Raw genomic sequence first — 24,232 nt, 5'->3', positions numbered from 1 at the left:
CTCCAACCTCTCCCCTCTCCAGCTTCTTATTGTCTTGTATATAACAAGCAGGTAGGGCTGCCAAGGACAAGACGATTGTGCCTGCATTTTTTCAATTGTGATTCGATGGTGGGCACTCAAACATGGACTGCGTTAAATGAAGTATAATGCACCGATTAAAGGAGGTGGTGGTCCCACTGTATTGGGCTCTGCAGACCTCTTCTGGGCTGCTTTTTTCTAGTTCTGAGCATCCTGTTTTAATACAAATCTGGAAAAATGACCAGTGACCACTAGAGGGCAAGGTGATGATGAAAGGTCCACAGTGCAGGGACCAATGAAACATGTTTATCTGGAGAATAAATGGCAAGACACATGATAGTAGCCTCCAGATACTAGATTCAGTTTGTAAAGATCCAGAAACCCACATCATGACCAATGGCAGCTATTTCAGAAAGCTTGATTTTTTTTTTTAACTCTTAATGGAAGCCCAGTACACATATCGAAAACTGCACAAATCTTAAATGTACAGCTTGAAGAATTTTCTCAAGGTGAACACACTGAATCACCACCACCCAGATGAAGAAACACAGCATTAATACCCAGAAGTTCCTCTCCAGGAACTCTCCTCCAAAAGGGTAATCACCTGATTTCTAATACCAAAAATTAGTTTTGCCTGCTCCTGGGCTTTTCCTAAGTGGAACCTCACAGCACATGTCTGACTTATTTTGCTCATCATTATGTCCATGAGGCTCATCAATGCTGCTGCATGCAGCAAAGTTCATTCATTGTCATTGTGTATAGTGTTTTCCATTCTAGTCTGGTTGGGCATTTGGGCAACTTCTAATCTGGGCTATTATGAATAGTGCTGCTCTGAACAATCTTATATATGGCATTCACTGCATATATGTATGCATTGGGTAAATACCTAAGAGTGGAATTTCTGAATCACAGGGTACATATATTTTCAGTTTTAGCAAATACTGCCTCATAGTATCCCAAAGTGATTTTTAAAATTTATATTCTGGGGCATCTGGGTGGCTCAGTCGTTAAGCGTCTGCCTTTGGCTCAGGTCATGATCCCAGGGTCCTGGGATCACATCCCGCGTCAGGCTCCCTGCTCAGCGGGAAGCCTGCTTCTCCCTCTCCCACTCCACCTGCTTGTGTTCTCTCTTGCACTGTGTCTCTCTCTGACAAATAAAATCTTTAAAAAAATAAAAATAAAATTTATATTCTTAACATCAGTGTATGAGAGTTCCAGTTGCTCATATTCTTCCCTATACTTGTTTGCCTGTCTTTCTCATTTTACCCATTTCGCTGAGTGTGTGGAGTTATTCATGGTGGTTTTAATTTCACTTCCATGGTAAGTAATAACATTGAGCATCTCCCTATCTGTGTATTGCCCATTTTCGTATTCTCTTTTGTGAAGTGTCAAGTCTTTTGTCCATTTTTCTACTGAGTTACCTTTTTCTTATTTATTGTACCAGCTGTTTATATATTCTGGAAATGAGTCCTTTGTTGGATAGATGTTCTGCAAACACCTCGAGGAGATAGATTTCAGTCTGATATAAAGAACCTCTTTATTAATGGAAGAGTCCAAAGAGAACACAGGTGGCTACAAATTAGAGATATTGAGGAGAGAACCCTGCACTGGGAGGATGGGCCAGATACTAATGCCCACATATGGGTAACATTCTATAGTTAATCAAATCATGTACATATTCTAGACTTTACTTGAACCTTTATATAACCTGGCTAGATAACACTGATGTCTGCTCATTTTTAAAATTCCTTTTTAGGGGTGCCTGGGTGGCTCAGTAGTTAAGCATCTGCCTTCAGCTCAGGTCATGATCCCAGGGTCCTGGGATCGAGCCCCGCCTCGGGCTCCTGCGTAGCGGGAAGCCTGCTTCTCCCTCTCCCACTCCCCCTGCTTGTGTTCCCTCTCTTGCTCTCTGTCAAATAAATAAATAAAATCTTTCTTAAAAAATTCCTGTTTTATTTTTAAGGCTGGCTGGCTTCTTAGGGGTGGCCCTCTGTCCCTTCAGCCTAGTGCTCAGTGAGTGATTAAGCTAGTAAGGCTTTTACCTTTTGCTGTGGATCTGTGTGAGGGTTGGGGAACACATTCAAAGTTTAGGCCAAATCTGCCCCAGCTTTTACTTTCTGTATGTGCAAGTCCTCACATTTGGCCAAGGATCGGTAGACTGCTAGGACCTGTCCAGGTTCTTTAATGAGCAAGCATGTAGCTTTATGTCTACACAGATTTCCAGACTCCCAAGAATATGTGGAAGCCCATTCAAATATCAAAGCCCATTACAGCTGTCATGTTCCCCAGGTCTTCCTGTAAATTTCTGGCTGTTCTGCTGCTTGTCCCAGTCAGTATCACAACCTCAGGCTAGTTGTGATTGTTGGTCTTCCCTGACTGCCACAAAAATCATCATTATTTTGACAATGCCACAAGCATGGATTTTTCCAAATGGTGCTCCCAATTAAGTCGGCCTAATCTGGCAGTGAGGTTGCAGGTCCTCACGACCTGCCTTGCCCTGGTAGAACTACTGCTCCACGTAGCTGAGGGGATATGGCAGTAGCTCCAGGCCAATATGCCATAGATTCCCACCATTCTCACCAAGGTTTTGTAGGTTTTCTGGAATAAATGCTTCTCCATCTGTTGCGTGCCTTTGGTCAATTTCCAGTGCTGAAATGGCTGTTTTTGACAATGTTTCCCATTTTATCATTGCCCTTTGCGAAGAGGATTTCCAGAGCTCCTGACTCAGCCGTTCCAAAAGTTCTCTCCCCTCCCTTTTAAGGAGGCTCTCTAGAAGACCCTATAACACTTTGTCTGCAAGGGGGTGTAAGTATCTTACTGATCACACAGGGCAGCCATGGCTTAGGGTGGAAGGGGATTGCACAAGGGCACAGATACAGGGGAGAGGATCATAGGGACCATCTTGGAGGCTGGCTACCATGCTATCCTCACCTCTCACCTGGACTACTATGATCCGCCATTCCTTAACTGAGTCTGTTTTTGTCTCCCCAAAGTCTGTTCTCAACACAGCAGCCAGCAACTGTCTTACATCTCATGTTGCTCTTCTGCTCGAAATCCTGTAACAGCTTTTCATAGCCCAGTAAAAGCCAGCCTTCACCATGGCTCCACAGCCTTACATCATTTAGCCCTAACTGCCTTTCTGATTAATCTTCTACCACTCTCTCCTCCCTCACTCCACTCTAGCACAAATGCTATGCCTCAAACGCACTAAGCAGACTTCTGCCCCAGGACCCTTGCACTGACTCTTTCCTCTGGCTGGGATCTGCCCAGATAACCATACAGCTGGTTCATTCAAGTATCAGCTGCTCAAAATGATCTTCGAGCACTCTTGCCATTTCCTTCTTATAGCACTTAACACATTGCCTGGTTTCCTCCACCAGGACAGAAGTCCCACAAAAGCAAAGAGTTTGCTCTGTTCTTGCTAAAGTCACATGCAAGGTAAATATTTGTGTAATATTTAAATAGGTGGGCAAACGAAAGTGGATGTTAGGCCCAGCTCTGCCCTGTTGATATGGTGAATTTTGTATATGAGACAAAGCAATTATGTATATGAAAGAAAGGCAAGAGGAAATAGGCATTTGAGTGGATGGGGGGGAGAAATTGTAGCTATTAATAAATGAACAAGAAAGGGAGGTGTATGGGGGGTAAGTCCGGAAAATAACTGGGTGATATGAAATAAATCATTCAGATTTGTAAGTCTATAAAGTCTAAAATAGGCACAAAGTTGAATTTGAAGGAACAACATTACATAGAATTATGCAAACTCAGAGAAATAAAGGAAGTTTATCCATGAGTTGAAAGGAACAGACCAGCATACTGTAGTTAAAAACATTAAAAGACTGAGAAAAAATACATTAACATTAATGAAACTATGGCGGAAGCTTATCAGGGCATGCCCTCCGCATGGGATGAATGTTGTGGGGCAGCACTTGATGGAAGGACAGGATCTCCCTGACCTTGTCCTGGCAAATCTTGTTTGCTGCTCTCCCTGCTTCAACCTCTCGGCGTTCCTCTTCCTTCTGCGCTTCCCGGGCCTGCTGCTGGTAGGATATCTGCATCCGAAGTTGCTTCCTGTATTCCTGGACCAAACTGGAGCGCCTAAGGTATTGGAAATGTCAAGTACAAAATTGTAAAAGCAAGCATTTGGATTCATTTAGGGCATTAGAAGTAAAATGTAATTTTTGAAGTCAAATTAAAATTCCCATTAAAATCAGGGTGAGATGGGAAAAAATAGATGGAAAATTCATTAATGTGTTTATTACACAATAATAATTAAGATAAACAGAACAAATATTGATTTTAGGGAGGGAATGCTTTCTGGCCCACTCAGAATATTTCCTGCTATCTGGAGTGAGTCCTTGGCCTCTCTCCAGCCCCTCTCCCACTCTTCTCCAAGGAAGAAGTGACTTTTCCACTGGTCAAACCAGGAACAGGTGAGTCTGCCGGGTTTCCACCCCCCTGTCAAAGGGCCACGCCCCTGCCGGAGAGACCTGGCACTCCTGGGGTCTGGGTGGGTGTGTGTGTCTCATTCTGTTCAGTATGAACTAGACAATTTCCTCCATACATAAGCTACATTCTAAACATATAAACCACATTTTAAATTTTATAGTGTGATTTTTTTTTTTTTTTTTTTTTTTACTGTGGTAAAAAACACATAATGTAAAATTGACCACTTAATGATTTTTAAGTGTATAGTTCAGTAGTGTTCAGGACACATTGTCATGAATCAGTTCTCCAGGACATTTTCATCTTGAAAATTTGAAACGCTACACCCATTAAACAACAGCTTTCTTTCCCTCCTCCCCCCAGCCTCTGGCAACCACCATTCTAACCACCATTCAATTTGCTGTGTCTATGAATTTGACTACTCTAGGGATCTCGTATAAGCGAAATCATATAGTACTCATCTTTCTGTGACTGGCTTACTCATCTTTCTGTGACTGGCTTATTTCACTTAGCATAATGTCCTCAAGGTTCATGCATGAGTTGGCATTTGACAGGATTTCCTTCCTTTTCAAGGCTAAATAATATTCCATTGTATGTATATATCACATCTGGTTTACCCATTCACATGTTAATGGACATGTGGGTTATTTCCACCTCCTGGTTATTGTGAATAGTGCTGCTATGAACATGGCTGTGTAAATATCTTTTCAATGTCCTGCTTTCAATTATTTTGGATATATACCCAGAAGTGGGATTGCTGGATCACATGGTAGTTCTATTTTTAATTTTTTGAGGAAACTTCATACTGTTCTCCATAGTGGTCATGCCAATTAAAATCTATAAGCCACATTTTTAAATAACAGCTTTTATCAGAAAAGAAGGCATGCCCATACCTCTGTGGCAGATTCCATTTTCTAAAGATGGTCATAGTAGCATCTCCCCTCCCATATGTTCTTCTGCGATGTGAACCTCTATTCCCCTTATCAAGACGTGGAGCTTCAGTCTCCAGCCTTTGAATCTGGATAGGCCCCGGTGACTATTTTTATGACCAATAGATTATGACACAAGTGATGCTATGCTAGTCCTAGGCGCAGCCCCTGTGTATTGGAACTCTCCCTGTCAGAACCAGCCACCACACTGTGAGAAGCCCCAGCACATAGAGAGGCCACATAGAGGTGTTCTGGGTGATAACACCAGCTGAGTCCTTAGCTACAGTCAGCACACACTGCCAGCTCTATGAGTAGGTATCTTAGGTGTCCAGGGCAGTTGGGCCCTCAGATAAATGTAGCCCTGGCTAACATCTGACTTGAACCACACGAGGGACCCCAAGGAAGAACCACCCAAGTGAGCCTTGTCACCAGAGAATCATGAGAGATAATCATAACTCACTTTAAGGCACAAATTGTAGGGTATTCTGTTATGCACCAATAGGTAGCTATGATACCTTCCACACATACTTGTTTTTCTTCTCTCTCAGTTGATTCAGAAGTTGGGCAAGGAAGCACGTTGCTATTTATCAAGTCCCCCTCACATCTCCAACATTAAATTTCTCAAAATGAGAAGGAAAGACCTCCAGAGCAGAGGCAGTAGTAGGAAGTAAGTAGGGTAGACCAGAAATTGTTAGTGCCCCCAAACTAACAATAGGTGCAGGTATATAAACCCTACTCTTTCTAGAATGAAGAGAGTTTATTTCTATGTATTAAGTATGTGTAAGTCATGGGACAGGGCCAAGGGATGGGAAAGGGGACCAGCAATTAGAGGAGCCAAGTCGTCTTCCTCCACCACACTGGTCATCTGAATTGGGTATCTTGGTCACCGGTGGGAAAGGAGTGCTATGGTCCAAGAAATGCTGCAAAGAGGTATCTGCCTGTTTCCTCCACCAGAGCCTCGTGGTGGCGATCAGACAGGCATTGTCAGAGAAGGCAGTGGTATTTCCCAAAGCACCTAGAACATTTCAGTTTGCCAGCCCAGTGAGGCTACAAAAGTTCTTCTGAGGACATTTTGCATGGACTCCTATCCTCAGAAGCCATTTCTGCTACTCCAACTAATCAAGCCACACTGTGTTTCAGGGTTTATTTCATGGGAAAGAATAGTCTTCTTGTTATTTCATTAGGATTCAATGTTGGAGCCTATTTCTAAAAAGTTGTTTCTAACTTACTTTATTTTTTAAGGTATTCGTTCAGCTTGATACCTAACGTCTATAATCACAATGTATACAATAGCAATAAAATTTAATTTTACCAAGATGTTTTGTGCTGATTTTTATATGGAATTTTGTAAGCTGACTGGAACTTTTAGGACAAATGTAATACTGATGTAAAAAAAATGCCAATAATGCATGAGTGATGGCACATTGTTCTCTCTCTACATTAAAAATCTTCCCCGTTTTTAGGCAGTAAACAATAATAAAGAAAACAAAATCATACCTTGCAAAATTCTCCTTTTCTTCGCGGTTAAGCTCTCGAAGACCTTCATTTATGCGTTCCTGTTCCATAGCACGCTCTTCCTGTTCTTTTGCTTTTCGTTGCACTTAAGAAAGACAAATGTAATTTTTGGTAAATGGCTTTCTTCAGACAAGACTTGCTGGCATCCCTCCGGGCATCAATGCCATCCTGTCTTTAGAGAGGCAGAGCCTACAAACACTGGGCTGTATCTTAGGTCAACAGGGTAGAAGTAGTCCTCTCCAAAAGGGAAGAAGAGGGTTTAGGTTCGAATGTGTGTGATCTACACAGATTTTTTTCTTAACCATTTTTCACTGAAAACCTACGATCAGCCTTTTTCAAACCAGGTTACCACCATTAGAACACTTCTTACCTTTCTCTTCTTGAGGACAAACAGTTCTGTTGTCATTTATGTTAACAAGAGAGTTTACGACTAAATACTGGAAAAGCCTGAGTTTATAATATATAAGGTATTTATGAATTAAAATTTAAAAACATAAGCATCCAGTAAGGGTGACAAAATGACAAAGAAAACAGAGTTCACAAAAGAATAAATAACAACTGGGAAATACACATCTGAAATGTACATCTTTGGCGCCCAAATCCACTTATAGGAACTTTTCTTAAATAATCATATATAAGCCAAGAAGAACTATATACAGAGATAGTAACCTGCAATTCTAAAATAGTAGTAAAAAGATTCAAGACAATCTGAAGGTCCATTAATTGTGTTTAGGTAAAATAAATCACGGTCCATTTTTATAATGGATTTCTAGGCAGCATTACAAGTTTTATAATTGAAGAAAAATGACCCAGAAAAATGTTTATGATAAGTGGCAAAGGCAGGTTGTAAAACAATATATTCAACATAAATCCTAATTTACTATATACATAGTAAAAATACTGGAAGGAAATACACGAAGTTGTGAATAGTAGCTATTCCTGGGTGGTAGAATTATGGTTGATTTTGTTTCTTTGTTTAAAAATGGCCCCAAATACTTAAATTTTCCACGTTGTCTCAATATATTTTAAAATATTTATCATGGGTAAATACGGAAATTTGTTAGCTTATATGCTTTTTTCTCATTTTCTTACAACTCCACCTAATACGGGCTTAACAATTTTCAATGGCTGTTATAATTCCTGGAGTGGAGAATCAATGAGGTTTCTCTCACAAAGACAACTAGTGTGAAGTCTAATGGTACCCGAATGGTAAACGTGTCCATCTACTGCCTCTCCAGTTCACTGGGCTGGACATGGAACAGTGTAAATCTGAAGGTGGCAGTTCACCCTCTCAACAAATATTTCTTTTCGTGACCAAGCACTGTTTGGAGCTGAGGGCAGACAAAGGTGTGCTAAGACAGGGATGTGAGCAAGCCACAGTGAGAGCCTCAGAAAGAGGATTTATTATGAATAAGGGGACGTATTTGAGGAATGAGACATTTGAGCTGGCCTTGAAGGACTGCCAGGATTTCTCAAGATCAAAAGCATCATAAGCAGAGAAAACTACCCAAGCAAAGGTGTGAAGGTATGGAGACACTTACAGAAAGAAAAGAGGGACAGATAAAAGGGTGGAGGGGTGTGTGTGTTGTGCCCTATCTTCTCGCTTCCCTTTATAGTCACTAAGGTGCACAGACCATTCAACAGACATACTGTTCCTTTAACCTTGAGAACATCTCCAACATGACTGCTAGAATCTGCTAGGATAGAAAACTCTTCATATGTTTATACTCAATGTATTAAATAAGTTCTACAAGGCAGGGGTCTTGCCCTAATCCTTTTTACATCCCTCATATCATTTTACATATAATACCTACCTAATAAATATTTTGGTTGCTACTTAGTTGAATTAAGGCCGGACTATAATATTATTATAATTCATGTCCTTACATTTTTCCTGAACTTGAAGTTTTCTTGTACACATGACCTCATTCACAAGTTGTCTCCTTGCCTCCTTTTCAAGTCTCAGCTCCTTGTCCTTCTCAGCCAACTTCTTTTCCTTCTCTGCCTCTAGTACTCTGTCCAGTTCGTTCTCCTGAGCTCTCTCCTCCTCACGCCGCTGTGCCACATACTGACGATATATCTCCTGTTCTCTTGCCATCTCTTCCTACACAACAGAAGAATTACCTCACGTTGTTAACTTGTAGGTGTGATGATGGTACAGAGGTTAAGTTTTACAACAATCTTTTAGAGCTACAATCCCAATTTTTTAGAACTACATACTGACACATTTATAGATGAAATATTCTCTCTAGGGTTTAGTTCAAAAAAATTCAAGAGTGGTGGTAGGGAACGGGTGGAGCACACATGAAATACAGAATCGCCGTTCGTTGGTGGTGGTTGAAGCTAGGTGAAGGGCATATGGGCGTTTATTGTGCTATGCTTTGTACCTGTGCTTTATAATACATTTTTGAATAAGTTACTTCGAACACTTTCCCAAAGTGTTTTTCAAAGCAGTTCCTAGATAATTTTCAATTATACAGCTCTATCTGTATATTTATTTTCATTTAGGTATAACCTGAAAAACAAAATAAGTCATTACCACCATGATAGCACTGTTTCTGACTAGAAGCTGGTCACTTGATACTTTGATGACAGACCTTCTCAGCCTTAGCTATACTTTGAAATCACCTGGAAGCTTTAAGAAGTACCAAGGGCTGAATCTCACCCCAAGACTCCAATCTAATGAACAGCGTTTAAGTTCTCCAAGTAATTTTAATGTGCAGCTAAGACTGTCAACTGGGCTTTGCAATGCTGGAATTTTTAATTGGCTTTTCTGTTATTCATGGTATTACCCTTGTGCCGTTCCATCCAATCTCTGTCCTGACCTCTTCTGAGAATATCATAGATCTGGCAAGGTCTGAATTGTACCCTCAGAATAACTGGCATTCATAGTCTCATACTTGGGAGTAAATTTAACGAAAGAAGTGCAAAACTCATATTCTGAAAACTAAGAAACTGAAAAAATAAGTGGAAAGACATCCTACATTCATGGATCAGAAGGCAATACTGTTAAAATGGCAATGTCTACATTTGGTCTACAGATTCAAAACAATCCTTATCAAAATCCCAAATGGTTTCCATGGAGAAATCGACAAGCTGATTCTAAATTCATATGGAAATTCAAGAGAGCCAGAAAAGCCAAAGAAATTTGAAAAAGAACAAAGTTGGAGGATTCACATTTCCTGATTTCAAATTTACTGCAGAGCTACAGTGATCAAGCCATATAGATACGTGCTCCTGGCATAAGGACGGACACATAGATTAATGGAATAGAACTGAGAGTCCAAAGATAAACCCTCAAATTCACCGTCAATTGATTTTGAATAGTGTACCAAGACAATTCTATAGGGGAAGAACAGTCTCTTCAACAAATGGTGCTGGGACAACTGGCTATCTACACGCAACAGAATGAAGTTGGACTTCTACCTCATACCATACACAAAATTTAACTCAAAATGGATCAAAGGCCTAAATGTGAGAACTAAACCTATAAAGCCCTAAGAAGAAAACATAGGACCACCATCTTCTTGACCTTGGGGTAGGAACACATTTTTAGATATAACACTAAAAGCACAAGCAACAAAACAAAATATAGATAAACTGGACTTCATCAAAATTAAAACTTTTACACTTCAAGGGATACCATCAAGAAAGTGAAAAGACAACCCACAAGATGAAAAATACTTATATTTACACACAATTTATGTGTAAGGGACTTGTATCTAGAACATATAAAGCACTGTTACAACTCAATAATAAAGACAGCCCAATTAAAAATTGGGGAAATGATTGGAATAGATTTCTTGAAATTTCAAATAGGTTCAAAGAGATTTCTCCAAGGAAGATATACAAATGGTCAATAAGCACAGAAAAAGAAGCTCAGCATCAATGAGGATTTGGAGTCATTAGGAAATGCAAATCGAAACCATAATAACAGATCACTTCAAACACACTAGGATGGTTGAAATAAAAAAGACAGACAATAACAAATGTTAACAAGCATGTGGAGAAATCAAAACCTGTGTACACTGCTAGTGAGAATATAAAATGGCAAAGCCACTTTGGAAAATAATTTGGCAAGTACTCAAAAACTTAAAGTTACCTTAGGACTCGTTAATTCTACTCCTCGGTATATGTCCAAGAGAAACAAAACCCTATGTCCAAACAAAAATTTATATACAAGAATATTCACAGTAGCATTATTCATAATAGGAAAAAAATGCAAACAAATCAAATGTCTATAGATTGACAAATGGATAAATGAAACATGGTATATCCATACAATGGAGAATTATTCAGCCATATAAAAGAAGGAAGTATTCATACATGTTACAACATGGATAAGCCTTGAAATATGCTAAGTGAAAGATGCCAGTCAAAAGGTCAGATAATATATAATGCTATTCATAATAAAATCCACAATAACAAATCCAGAGACAGAAATTATATTAGTAGTTGCTTAGGAATGGCAGTAAAGAGGGGCACCTGGGTGGCTCAGTCAGTTAAGCATCTTCCTTTGGCTCAGGTCATGATCCCAGGGTCCTGAGATCCAGCCCCAAGCTGGGACCCCTGCTCCGTGAGGAGTCTGCTTCTTCCTCTCCCCTCTGCCCCTCCCCACTGCTTGTGTGCATTCTCTCTCTCTCAAATAAATAAAACCTAAAAAAAAAAAAAAAAAAGGAATGGGGTAAGGGGTGAGGAAGAGGGAATAGCGAGATAATAAAAAGTTCTAAAATTGACTGTGGTGATGGTTGCATACTTATGTGAATATACCAAAAACCACTGAATGTATATTTGAAATGGGTAAGTTGTATGAATTATACCTTAATAAAGCTGCTAAAAAATAAAATGATCTAATGGAGAACAAAAAACTTAATAGCAAAAAAAAGAAAATCAAATAATTCAATTAGAAAATGGGAAAGAAATCAAGAAATGGGCAGAAGACATCAACAGACATTTCTGCAAAGAAGACATCCAAATGGCCAACAGACACATGAAAAGGTGTTCAACATCACTCAGCATTAGAGAAACACAAATTAAAACCTCAATGAGATACCACCTCAAACCAGTCAGAATGGCTAAAATTAACAAGTCAGGAAATGAGAGATGTTGGCAAGGATGCAGAGAAAAGGGAACCCTCCTACACTGTTGGTGGGAATGCAAGCTGGTGCAGCCACTCTGGAAAACAGTATGGAGGTTCCTCAAACAGTTGAAAATAGAGCTACTATCCTATGACTCAGCAATTGCACTACTGGGTATTTACCCCAAAGATACAAATGTAGTGATCCAAAGGGGTATGTGCACCCCAATGTTTATAGTAGCAATGTCCACAATAGCCAAATTATGGAAAGAGCCAAGATGTCCATCAAGAGATGAATGGATAGAGAAGATGTGGTGTGTGTGTATATATATATGATAGAATATTATGCAGCCATAAAAAAAAACAACAAAATCTTGCCATTTGCAATGACATGGATGGAACTAGAGGGTATTATGCTGAGCGAAATAAGTCAATCAGAGAAAGACAAGTATCATATGATCTCACTGATATGAGGGATTTGAGAAACATGACAGAGGATCATAGGGGAAGGGAGAAAAAAATGAAACAAGATAAAACCAGAGAGGGAGACAAACCATAAGAGACTCTTAATCTTAGGAAACAAACTGAGGGTTACTGGAGTGGGGGTGGGTGGGAGGGGTGGGGTGGCTGGGTGATGGACATTGGGGAGGGTATGTGCTGTGGTGAGCACTGTGAATTGTGTAAGACCGATGAACCACAGACCTGTATGTACCCCGAAACAAATAATACCTTATATGTTAAAAAAAAAAAAAAGAGATAGTAGGAAGGGAAAAATGAAGGGGGGACTCAGAGAGGGAGATGAACCATGAGAGACTGTGGACTCTGAGAAACAAACTGAGGGTTTTAGAGGGGCAGGGAGTGGGGGGAAGGGTTAGCCCGGTGATGGGTATTAAGTAGGGCATGTATTGCATGGAGCACTGGGTGTTATAAGCAAACAATGAATCATGGAACATTACATCAAAAACTAATGATGTAATGTACGGTGACTAACATAATAAAATAAAATTTAAAAAAAAGAAAAAGAAAATGGGAAAGAAACATGGGAAAATATTTCACTGAAGAGGATATACAGAGAGCAAATAAGCACATGAAAAGTGGATCAACATCATTAGTTATTATGGAAATGTAAAATAAAAAAACAATGAGATATCACTACACATTTACGAGTAGAGCTAAAGTAAAGAATAGTACCACCAGCAAATGTTGGTGAGGATGTGGAGAAACTGAATCATCCATTCATTGTTGGTGGGAATGTACATTATTGGTTGGATGGCAAAACTACTCTGAAAAACAGCTTGGCAGTCTTAAAAAACTAAACATGCGATTACAATTGCCCTTCAAGGCATTTTTTGCAGAGAAACAAAAATTCATGTTCACATAAAAGCCTGTACATGAATGATTATAGCAGCTTTACTGATAATAGCCATAAACTGGAAGCAACTCAGGTGACCTTTATTTTTTAGTTGTTTTTTTTTTTTTATTAAACCCAGGTGACCTTTAACAGGTAAATGGTAAAAACAAACTGTGGTATAGTCTTACCATGACTACCACTCGACAATAAAAATAAACACTACTGATACTTTCAACAACTTGGATAAATCTCCAGAGAATGACGCAGAACAAAACTGTCAATCCCAAAAGGTTACATACTATATGATTCCATTGATATAACACTCTTGAAATGACAAAATTATGGAAATGGAGAACAGGTAAGTGGTTGCCAAAGGTTAAGAAGGGGGTGAGGACAAGAGGGAAGTGGATGGGGCACCTGGGTGGCTCAGTCGTTAAGCGTCTGCCTTCGGCTCAGGTCACGATCCCAGGGTCCTGGGATCGAGCCCCACATCAGGTTCCCTGCTCAGCAGGAAGCCTGCTTCTCCCTCTCCCACTCCTCCGGCTTGTGTTCCCTCTCTGGCTATGTCTCTCTGTCAAATAAATAAATAAAATATTAAAAAAAAAAAGAGGGAAGTGGATATGGCCATAAAAGGAAAACATGAAGAATCCTTGTGATGGGAATGTTCTGTATCTTGACAGTTCAATGTCAATATCCTGGCTGTGATATTATACTATAGTTTTGCAAGATTTCATAGAGAAAAACTGAATAAAGGGTCCACAGCATCTCTTTGTATTATTTCTTTCAACTGCATGTGAATCTACAATTATCCCAAAATAAAAAGCTTAATTAAAAAAAATAATAGCAGACTTCCTGGTTTTTAGTCTGGGATATAAGGAGCTTAGAAGCTGCCACTCTGGCATCCTAACAACAAGCAAAAAGCTAGCAAACTTAATAAATCAACAATCTTAGGGGCGCCTGGGTGGCACAGTCAGTTAAGCATCTTGGTTTCAGTTCAGGTCGTGATCTCAGGGTCGTGAAATCAAGACTTGTGTTAGGCTCAGTGCTCAGCACACTCTCTCTCTCAATCTCTCTCTCAGAAATAAATAAATCTTAAAAAGAAATCAACAGTCAGTACACCTGAGTGGCTCAGTTGGTTAAGCGGCTGCCTTCACCTCAGGTCATGATCCCAGGGTCCTGGGATCGAGTTCTGCATCAGGCTCCCTGCTCAGCGGGAAGCCTACTTCTCCCTCTGCCTGCCGCTCCCCCTGCTTGTGCTCTCTCACACTCTCGCTGACAAATAAATAAATAAATAAAATCTTAAAAAAAAATTAAGAAATCAACAGTCTTAGATCCATAAGAGAAGTGAGGTCTCCAGATTGGAGAGACAGACAAGTAAATACAGACAATCAGAACTTACCATAGTGGAAACCCATGAGCAGAAATTTCTATGGGAACCAGTGCTGGGGTAGGAAAACCTGTAACTGATGAATTGCTAGAGGCTCAGTGTTGACCCCTCTAAGAGTTAAAAACTCTAAGGGGACCCAGCATTGAAGGGTGGGGGATACCACACTTTTGTGAGTTTTACCCCCTGAAGCTCTCTACCAGGTTCTCACAGTGAATATTAGAGGAAAAGCCTTTCACGCTTCCTGCAGCAGGAGAAGAAATGGAATCATTTTGAAATACACCAGAGCATTCTATTCTTAGGTTTGCTCTCAGGAGAAACTACTTAACCAGAGCCTAACCTGCTGGGGTTTTATCTGAACCTAACTGACCTGGAAGAAGGTAAATACTCAACTCCAGGAACCCTGTAGCCTTCCATGTGGGAAAAGGGAAACACCATAATCAAGGATTCCGATGACAAGGGAGCGTCCAGACCCAAAGGCACCAGCTCTAAAGATAGAGGGAGGATCCCTTCCTCTACTTGCTTGGATTTTTATGGCTTGATGCTGACCTCACCCTCCTATTGTAGTTATTACAACAAAGGCTCAAAGCCAGTGGAACACACTAGATGAGGCCTGATTCCTTCTCTGTAACATTGGTATGGTCCAATGGGTCTATCACATCTCTGAACATAGCAACACAGATGACCCAGATTTCATCTCCTATCTTGAAGAGGCCCCAATTGTCCCTAAAACCAGATAATTCTTCTTACAGGAAAATCCCCTTCCAAATTAGCAGAGCCACGTTCCTCCACTTTGTGGGGACCTCCCATACTATTCAGGAGGCACTGGAAGGAGTAAACTTAATGGCACCCCATGAAAGAGATACTTAACTAGACTCCCAGATTTTATAATACCAAGGCAGCCCACAAACCCAAGGCCAGCCTTCAGGTGCCAAACCCTGCAACCCACCTTTCAGAGCAACATTCCCGCCTCCTGGTCCTGGAGCTCCTGTGCCAAATCTGTCAGAAAGCAATGTCTGAGACACTTCAAATAGCAGGGGGCCTTGTACTGGCAGCTCCACCAACTGGGGGTGCCCAATGATATATTGGGACAACCCCGAGGTAAGCTCCTCTGTTTAAAACAAGTGATTACCGCACTACAGAGCCCAATCCTAATGTCTCAGAGGCCTTCAAAGAGTCCCAAGGCTCGCTCTCTCTCCCAAACAACTTCCCTGACCTACAGGCTTGGCATGACCCAGATAATTACCCTAGGGATTTGGCAGTCCCTCAGAGCTTGTCCCACCCGCACAACTGTCCATTTACAACTCTGGTGGCCCACTAGGTCAAAGGCAACCACCAGACATTCCTGGCTCTATTAGACACAGAAGCCCAAGTCACAGTGATTCTAAACTCAGTTGTGGACACCGTGCGTTTCCTTGCAAGGGGCACCCCTGCCAACCCAGCAGAGCTCACTGAGATCTGCTCAACTAGCAGTAGAGCCCATACTTGTAGTCCCACCCTGAGCCAGGCCTCTAGTATGTACAGTTGACTCTGAACAATGTGGAAATGCAGAATGGTATAGCCACTTTGGAAGACAATTTGGCAGTTTCTTAGAAGACTAAATATACTCTTACCATATGATCCAGCAACTACACTCCTTGGTATTTACCTAAATGATTTGAAAACGTACAGCCAGGGGCGCCTGGGTGGCTCAGTTGGTTAAGCGACTGCCTTCGGCTCAGGTCATGATCCTGGAGTCCCGGGATCGAGTCCCGCATCGGGCTCCCTGCTCAGCGGGGAGTCTGCTTCTTCCTCTGACCCTCTTCCCTCCCGTGCTCTCTCTCTCTCATTCTCTCTCTCTCAAATAAATAAATAAAATCTTAAAAAAAAAAAAACGAAAACGTACAGCCACACAAAAGCCTGCATACAAATGTGTACAGCAGCTTTAGTCATAATCACAAAAACTGGAAATAACCCAGGATATCCTTCAGTAGGTGACTGGATAGCCTGTGGTCCATCCACACAATGAAATGTTATTCAGAGCGAAAAGGAAATGAGCTATAGAGCCAGGAAAAGGCATGGAGGAAACTTAAATGCACAGTACTTGGTGAAATAAGTGAATCTAAAAAGGCATCATACTGTATGATTCCAAATTTATGACATCCTATAAAAGGTGAAACTGGAGACAATAAAAAGATGAGTGGTTTCTAAGGGTTTGGAGTCGGGGAAAGTAATGAACAGGGGGAGCACAGAGGACTTTAGGCTAGTGAAATTACTCTGTATGATACTTTCATGGTGGCTACATGTCATCTTACATTTGTTCAAACCCACAGAATGTACAACACCAAGAGTAAACCTTCATGTAAACTATACACAATGACTTGTCGATGTAGGTTCATCAATGGCAACAAATATCCCACTCTGGTTGGGGGATGTTGGTAGTGGGGAAGGCTATGTCATATGTAGGGGCAGGGGATACATGGGAAATCTCTGTATCTTCCGCTCAATTTTGCTCTGAGCCTAGAACTGCTCTAAAAAATAAAGTTTATTTTTGGGCACCTGGGTGGCTCAGTTGGTTGGGCGGCTGCCTTCGGCTCGGGTCGTGATCCCGGAGTCCCGGGATCGAGTCCCACATCGGGCTCCCTGCTCAGCACGGAGTCTGCTTCTCCCTCTGACCCTACCCCCTCTTGGGCTCTCTCTCTCTCACTCTCTCAAATGAATAAATAAAATCTTTTTTTAAAAAAGTTTATTTTTAAAAAGGAACAAAAAAAAATAGTATCTACAGTATCTACAGGAAAAGCACAACACCCTCAAGAGTTCAATACAAATTTCAAAAGAACAGACAACTGAATACATACTGTAATGCTTTTCTCTACGCTCTGCCTGACAAAACTTTACATATTTTTCAAGGTCCAACTCAAATACCACTTTCTCAGCATGTCTTCCCCAGCTTCTCAGCATACTTAGTCACTCACTTCCTTCACTCCCATCCTGCTATCACAGTGCCAACTCCATGTTATAGCAGTGCTCCAAATTCAGTGGGCATCAGAATCCGCTGGGGGAGCTTGTTAAAACAGATATCTTGCCCCTGCCAAGATTTCGATTTGGAGACTCTGATTCTGGAGGCTATGAATTTCTATTTCTAACATCCTCCCAGATGATGCTGATGCTGCTGGTTCGTGGACCACACTTAAGAGTAGCACAGTATGGTTCATTCTACATCTGGCTGGTTCCTGTAAGACTGAAAGCTAAGCAAGGTACCTCATCCAGCACATAGTAGGCACTGTATAAACATCTTACTCTTTTTTGCTTCTTTTTATCAGCCTCTTCCTCTAAGTCTTGAAGAGCCCTTTGCACGAGCTTCATGTTCAAGTCCTGCTCTTCTCTGTATTCCTGCTGAATATGTTCTATCTTCTCTCGGAGGGCTTTTTGCAAAGCAGCTCTAATTTCCTGTTTTGTCTTCCGTTTCTTTAGCTTATCCTGTTCGTTCTCAAGTTTCACCTGTGCTTTGTCATTTTCCTAAGGTAAAATAATAATGAAGATTAAGATACACACACCTGAATTTAGAGGGACTGTAAGAAAGAAAACTTGCGGGATGGGTTAGCCTGGTGATGGGTATTAAAGAGGGCATGTTCTGCATGGAGCACTGGGTGTTATACACAAACAACGAATCATGGAACACTACATCAAAAACTTATGATGTAATGTATGGTGATTAACATAACATAATAATAAAAAATGGCTACGTCAAAAAAAAGATAGAAAACTTGCTTTTCATTGCTGAGTCAGCAATAACACTTTGTGCTGTGAATGATTATGAAATAATAAATGGTTGTGGAGTTCAAAATGCAGAAAAGTATAGAGAGAAATCACTTTTAATCTTAGTACCCACCACCCACTACCACACTCAACATTTCAGTGTATTGGCCTTCTAGACTTTACTCTTCTATGGACACCTGCAACATCTAGATATGGACACATTATTAAGCAGCAGTAGGAGTCCCAAACTGGAAAGGTACTATCAGGTACATATACAAAATTAAATGGTACGCATTTTGTTCTTTAAAAGTACTCCCCCATTCTTCTCATTTCTTATCTTTCTGACCTTCTGGGCTGGCTTAATTGCCTGGCCAACTAAGCAGTTTTAACTAGGGCACCAGTGTTGTTGGGCATTGTGGGTTTGCTAGAAAATCTGGGTATGGTATAAACTGCAGCACTAGTCCTCCTGCCAGAGGCAGGTGAGCAGTCCTGGAGGGATAAGTACTTGCCCAGCTGGGACAAGAGATGATGTGGCAATAGTGAGAATGGTATACAATTCCCAATGTGATTTAACCGAGACTCACAACAACCGCAATCACCATGATCACTGGCTTGTGAGAAGACAGTTATATGCTAGACTTTCCTATTAATGTCATGAATAGTAAACCCTGAATTGTGAGGGTCAAAAGAAAATGTGAAAATCCTCCGCCACATCTAAGGAAAAGCAATGGCTATCAAAAATGAAAGCCAGTAGAATAGCAGGCCACATTTTTTTAAAAGTAAGGCTGACTACACCAGGACGAAGCAATCAGCCAAATCCCCACTATGAGACCTGGGGGAGATGGGATAGGACAGGGGAGAAGTGTTCAAGATTAAGAGACATAAAAGCAGTTCATCAAGTCTTGGTTTCTCCAGGGTAGTTCTGATTGTGCACCTGTTGTGCCGATGTAATGAATTTATTGCATCCCTTTCGACCTCAATTTTGCCCTTGTTTGAATAAGAAAGAGTCCCTCTTTCTAAAGAGACTCTAAGAACCATGTTTGGATTTAAACATCAAGTAATTCAGACAATGATGGAAATTTTGATGTTGATTTAAGATGATAAAAAGGAACCACAGTTACTTTTTTTAGGTCTGATATTGGCATGTGTAAGAAAATGTCCTTAATCGTGTCATTGAGAAGCATACTTGACATGTATTTAAGGGGGAAATGACATGTCTGGGATTGATATTTTAAAACATAAAAATGGAGTGGGGTTGGGGGAGGTAGAGGAAACCAATATGGCAAAATTATACAGCTGCTGAAACAGGGAGAGGGGTAGAGAGGGGTTCACTGTACTCTTGACTCTGTGCATTTGAAAATATTTATAATAAAACATTTAAAAAGGGTGGAATTTATATAACATTCTCAAAATCACAAAATAATAATGATAAAGCATATATCAATGCTGCCAGGAGTTAGGGTGGAGGGAGGTTATAACTATAAAGGAGTAGCTTTAAAGGAGTTTCTTTGGATGATGGAACAGTTCTTTCTGCATCCTAATTTTGGTAGTGGTTACAAAAATCTATACATGTGATAAAATTTCACAGAACTACACCCCTTCCCCCCCAGGTCTACATGTAAAAACTGGTGAAATGCAAAGATTTTACTATATTTAAATAAAGAATAACTTTAATTGAAGGTATTACACCAATGTTAATTTCCTGGTTTGTTTTGTTTTCAAATGCAACTTATTTTTGCATGTTTATTTTGTATCCTGCAACTTTACTCAATTTGTTAATTAGATTGAACAGTTTTTGGGTAGTCTTTAGAATTTTTGCTGTATAAAATCTTATCATCTGCGAATAGAGGCAATTTTACTTCTTCCTTTCCAATTCTGATGACTTTTGTTCTCTTTCTTACCTAAGTGCTCTGTTTAGTAGGACTTCCAGTACTATGTTGCCCACAGTGTAACAGCGGGCACCCCCTTGTTTTTTGCCTGATTTTAGAGAAAAAGCTTAAAACCTTTCACCACTGAAAGGTTGGGCTTGTTATATATAGTTGTAATTGTGTTGCGATACCTCCTTCCATACCTAATTCGTTGATAATTTTTAACATGATTGGATACTGAATTTTTTCAAATGTTTTTCTGCATCTATTAAGATAACCATACAATTTTTGTTAATTTCCTGGTATTTATAGTTATATATACAAATATATAACTATAAATACAAATACATACATATATAATGCTTGGTTACATAAGGGTATATACAGGAACTCTACTATTTTTGCACTTCTTGTGAGTCTAAAATTGTTTCCAAAAAAATGTTTTTGAAAGGAAGGTAGAAATAGAGCTAAGCATGGTATAATGAAAAATAAATATTTGGTCTGTATCCCTGTGTCCTGGTACATAGCTTCTAAAACCTTTGTGATCTCTGAAGTGGTAAGACTATCTTTTGTACCCTCATGCTATGACTAGTGGCTGGAGCCCCTACATAACTTCAGGGTGGGGCTGGTAACCAGAAAGAGCAAACCATATGATTAGAGGTTTGAAACTTTCATTCTGGATATCCCTCTATCTCCAGAGAAGAGAGAAGGGCCAGAAATTGAGTTCAGTCACCAACGGTCAATGATTTAATTAATCATGCCTACATAATAAAACCTCCATTAAAATGCCAAATGATAGGGTTGGTGAACACATGGAGATTGGGAACATGGTATGCCCAGAGGGTGTGCAAGCTGTGCATATTGCCCCCCATACCTTGCCCTATGCATGTCTTCCATTTGCCTGTTTCTGAATTGTACCTTTTACAATAAACCAGTAATATAGCAAGTAAAGCACTTTCTTGAGTTGTATGAATTATTTTAGGGATTTATCAAACTTAGAGGAAGTTATGAGAACCTCTGACTTTATAGCCAAGTTGGACAGAAGTGTGAGTAACCTGAGGACCCACCACTTGTGACTGGCCTCTGGAGTACGAGCAGTCTTCTGGGACTGAGCCCTTAAACCTGTGGAGTCTAGTGCTATCACTGGTAGCTAGTGTCAGAATTCAATAAAATTGTAGGTCATCTAGTTGGTGGTGTCCATAGAGAATTAGAGAATTGTTTGCTGTGAGAAAAAAACTCACACATTTGGTGTCAGGACTGTGAGTAAAAATGACTCACTAGGTATCTTAGCACAGAAGTAATTCGGGGGCCACCATTTCAATTTTCTTAGAGAAGCTAAAATATTTAGACATCTTCCACTAAACTCTCCAAAAGAAAACAGTCTCAAACCCAGGAAGGTTTTTAGGTCTCTGAAGTACCTTACCTTTGGCACTTCTTATGGTTCTAAGATTCAATACTTGGGATTTCCCAGAAAAATATATTTTTTCCTTAAATTTGGTGGTATTAAAGTATCAGTTGCTAGAAGCTTTATATACATATAAAATTGCTACTTGTTTTAGTGCTTTCATACATTTCCAGTGACAGTTCTAATTTCTCTATAGTAGGGGCAACGACCTTGCTGGAATGAAATGGTTGATTTTGGTGGCTGGGGTGGAGAGGCCACTGTAGCTGCTGTGTAGCGCTTGACAGAGGATTTGGAAACTCTAAGTTACTCATATCAAAGAACAGGGGGATGTTGCCAAATTGCCAGCAGCCCTCCATGGTACTGCCCATGATTATCACATTTCATCCTCACAACAAAGACAAGCGCCTTTTGCCTCATTTTTTAGATAAAGAGATCAAGTCACAGTAGTGAAGTAATCTGTGCTATGCAATGGGATGGCGCTGTTGACTGGGCCTTAGACTCCAGGGCTCTGACCATGGTCTGCTGCTCTGTGAACTAGCCAGGCCATGAGGCAAAGGGCATGGCAGCAGGCCTGCAAACTGTGTACTATACCCATAGAGTGGATCAACCCGCAACAAGCATCGTAAAAGGCCCACCACAAAGCGTGCCTCCTCTTCCTTCAGCTGCTGCTCAGCCTGCCTTTGCGCTTTGATGCCGGTGATCTGGGCATTCAGCCCCAGGCGTGTGTTCTCCACCAGCTCTTTCTGCCTCCTCGCCTCTTCAGCTTCTCGCTTTTCCTTGGCTAATCGGTCTTCTTCCCAGAGCTTTGAGAACATCTGCTCTTCCACCAGTTTCTGTCTTTTCAGCTCCTCATTGAAAGCTATCTGTGCTTTTCGCTCCTCGCACACCTTCTTCTGATGGATACAAAACAATTCAGCACGGAGCTCCTCACAGCGTTCTCTGAAAGGAGAATTTATTTTTAAAAGGCAAAACCCAGCCTTTCATGAGACACTGCTCTATTCAGGCACACATCTGCACAGACACTGAAGTATGAAAAGTAAAAGACCTGGAGGTAGACCACCAGAGCCGAGAGGACATGTGAGGGGCAGCGGGGAGACAGGCATCATGATGTCACAGGCAAAGCACAGGCACTGGCGTCCGGCCAAGCAGACTTTGAAACCACAATCTGACATTTCTGTGTGACCTTGGATCACAAACTCGACCTATCTGAGTGTGTCTCTTTATCTGTAAAACAACTCTCTTTCAAGGTTCTGGTAAGGATCAGAAAAAATGGATGAAAATATCTGGTAGAGAACAGAAGCTAAATAAATGGTAACTATTATTATTACCATAGAGGAAATAGAAGAGGCATGGGTCCCTGCAATATTACAAGTAGATTAAGGCTTTGGTAGGAAGAGGCCCTGCATGCCAAGGAAAGAGCTAAGGGTCAGCATATCATGAAGCTGCCCCAATGCCCCTCATTCCTGGTGGGACACATGTCACTGAAGGGGTTTCTGCCAGAGCTGGGAAAATAGCCCAAATGCTACCTTCTCATACCTAGACTTATGTCACCATTCCAGAAGAAATGCTCTTTCAGTAAGTGTTTAGATTTCACCTTTTCTCTCAGTCTTAGTAATTCAAATTTCCTCAAAAGTTCTTCCTTGAGCCCGTTTTTATTTATTTTTTTTTAAAGATTTTATTTTATTTATTTATTTGAGAGAGAGAGAGAGAGAATGAGAGATAGAGAGCACGAGAGGGAAGAGGGTCAGAGGGAGAAGCAGACTCCCCACTGAGCGGGGAGCCCGATGCGGGACTCGATCCCGGGACTCCAGGATCATGACCTGAGCCGAAGGCAGTCGCTTAACCAACTGAGCCACCCAGGCGCCCCTTGAGCCCGTTTTTAAATTAAGGGCTATGATATTCAATACTGTCTATACTTTAGATTTACTTAGGGGTATCTTTAAAATCCTATTCTCCACTTCTTCCCTCTGCTACTCCCAGACCAGACTAGTTAAATCAGAATATCTGGGGGCAGGACCCAGGTACCCGTATTTTTTCAGAGAGCCTCAGAAACTTCTGGCATACAGTCAAGTTTGAGAACCTCTGATTCAAGGTAATGTTTATAAACATCAAGTCTTCCTGGTTTCATCAAGTTCAGCACCAAGAAGCTGAAATTTGAGAATGGGCTCAATAAAGAACTTCAAAGAACTTAGTTGCTAAGGCTGAAAGAAAGGTTGATGTCTAAAATTACAAGTGTGGTCAATACCACAGAAATTGACATTTATCAAATACAGTTGAGTATTGTTCAACATTTGTTGAGGACTAGTCTCATTTTCCTAAATAAAGGGGAATCTCTGTGAGGGCTGGAACTTAGGAATATATTTCAGGAATATATTTCCCATACTACCTACCCAATGTCCATTAAATAACTGTTGGTTAAATTGATATACAGTCATGCTTATTAGCAAAATAATGATAACTGGCAGTTATCTATATTCTGTGGAAATCTCAAAAAGATTACA

The 24,232-nt window shown here is 40.6% G+C and overlaps 1 protein-coding gene across 14 annotated transcripts in view; it reads right to left on the bottom strand.

Annotated features, from left to right (window-relative positions):
- Positions 1-3,782: 3,782 nt before the first annotated feature.
- MBD1 (methyl-CpG binding domain protein 1) overlaps positions 3,783-24,232 on the bottom strand; it is a 51,939-nt gene continuing 31,489 nt past the window's right edge. For 12 of the 14 annotated variants that reach the window (XM_025886371.2, XM_025886376.2, XM_025886373.2 and 9 more), the window contains 5 exons: positions 22,367-22,670; positions 18,000-18,218; positions 8,796-9,012; positions 6,891-6,993; positions 3,783-4,116 (listed from right to left, as the gene is read on the bottom strand). In XM_025886371.2, coding sequence (XP_025742156.1) covers positions 3,888-4,116; positions 6,891-6,993; positions 8,796-9,012; positions 18,000-18,218; positions 22,367-22,670 — 1,072 coding nt within the window. In that variant the 3' untranslated portion in view covers positions 3,783-3,887. Of the gene's footprint in view, positions 4,117-6,890; positions 6,994-8,722; positions 9,013-17,999; positions 18,219-22,366; positions 22,671-24,232 lie in introns of those variants that run through there. The other 2 variants (XM_025886384.2, XM_073898188.1) reach the window with 2 other exon arrangements.

Source organism: Callorhinus ursinus, unplaced genomic scaffold, assembly GCF_003265705.2.
Source record: "Callorhinus ursinus isolate GAN/ISIS: 27379988/994484 unplaced genomic scaffold, GSC_fseal_2.0 scaffold11, whole genome shotgun sequence".
NCBI lineage: Eukaryota > Metazoa > Chordata > Mammalia > Carnivora > Otariidae > Callorhinus > Callorhinus ursinus.
Note: the sequence above shows the minus strand (reverse complement) of the source record. Positions and strands in the feature narration are given on the sequence as shown.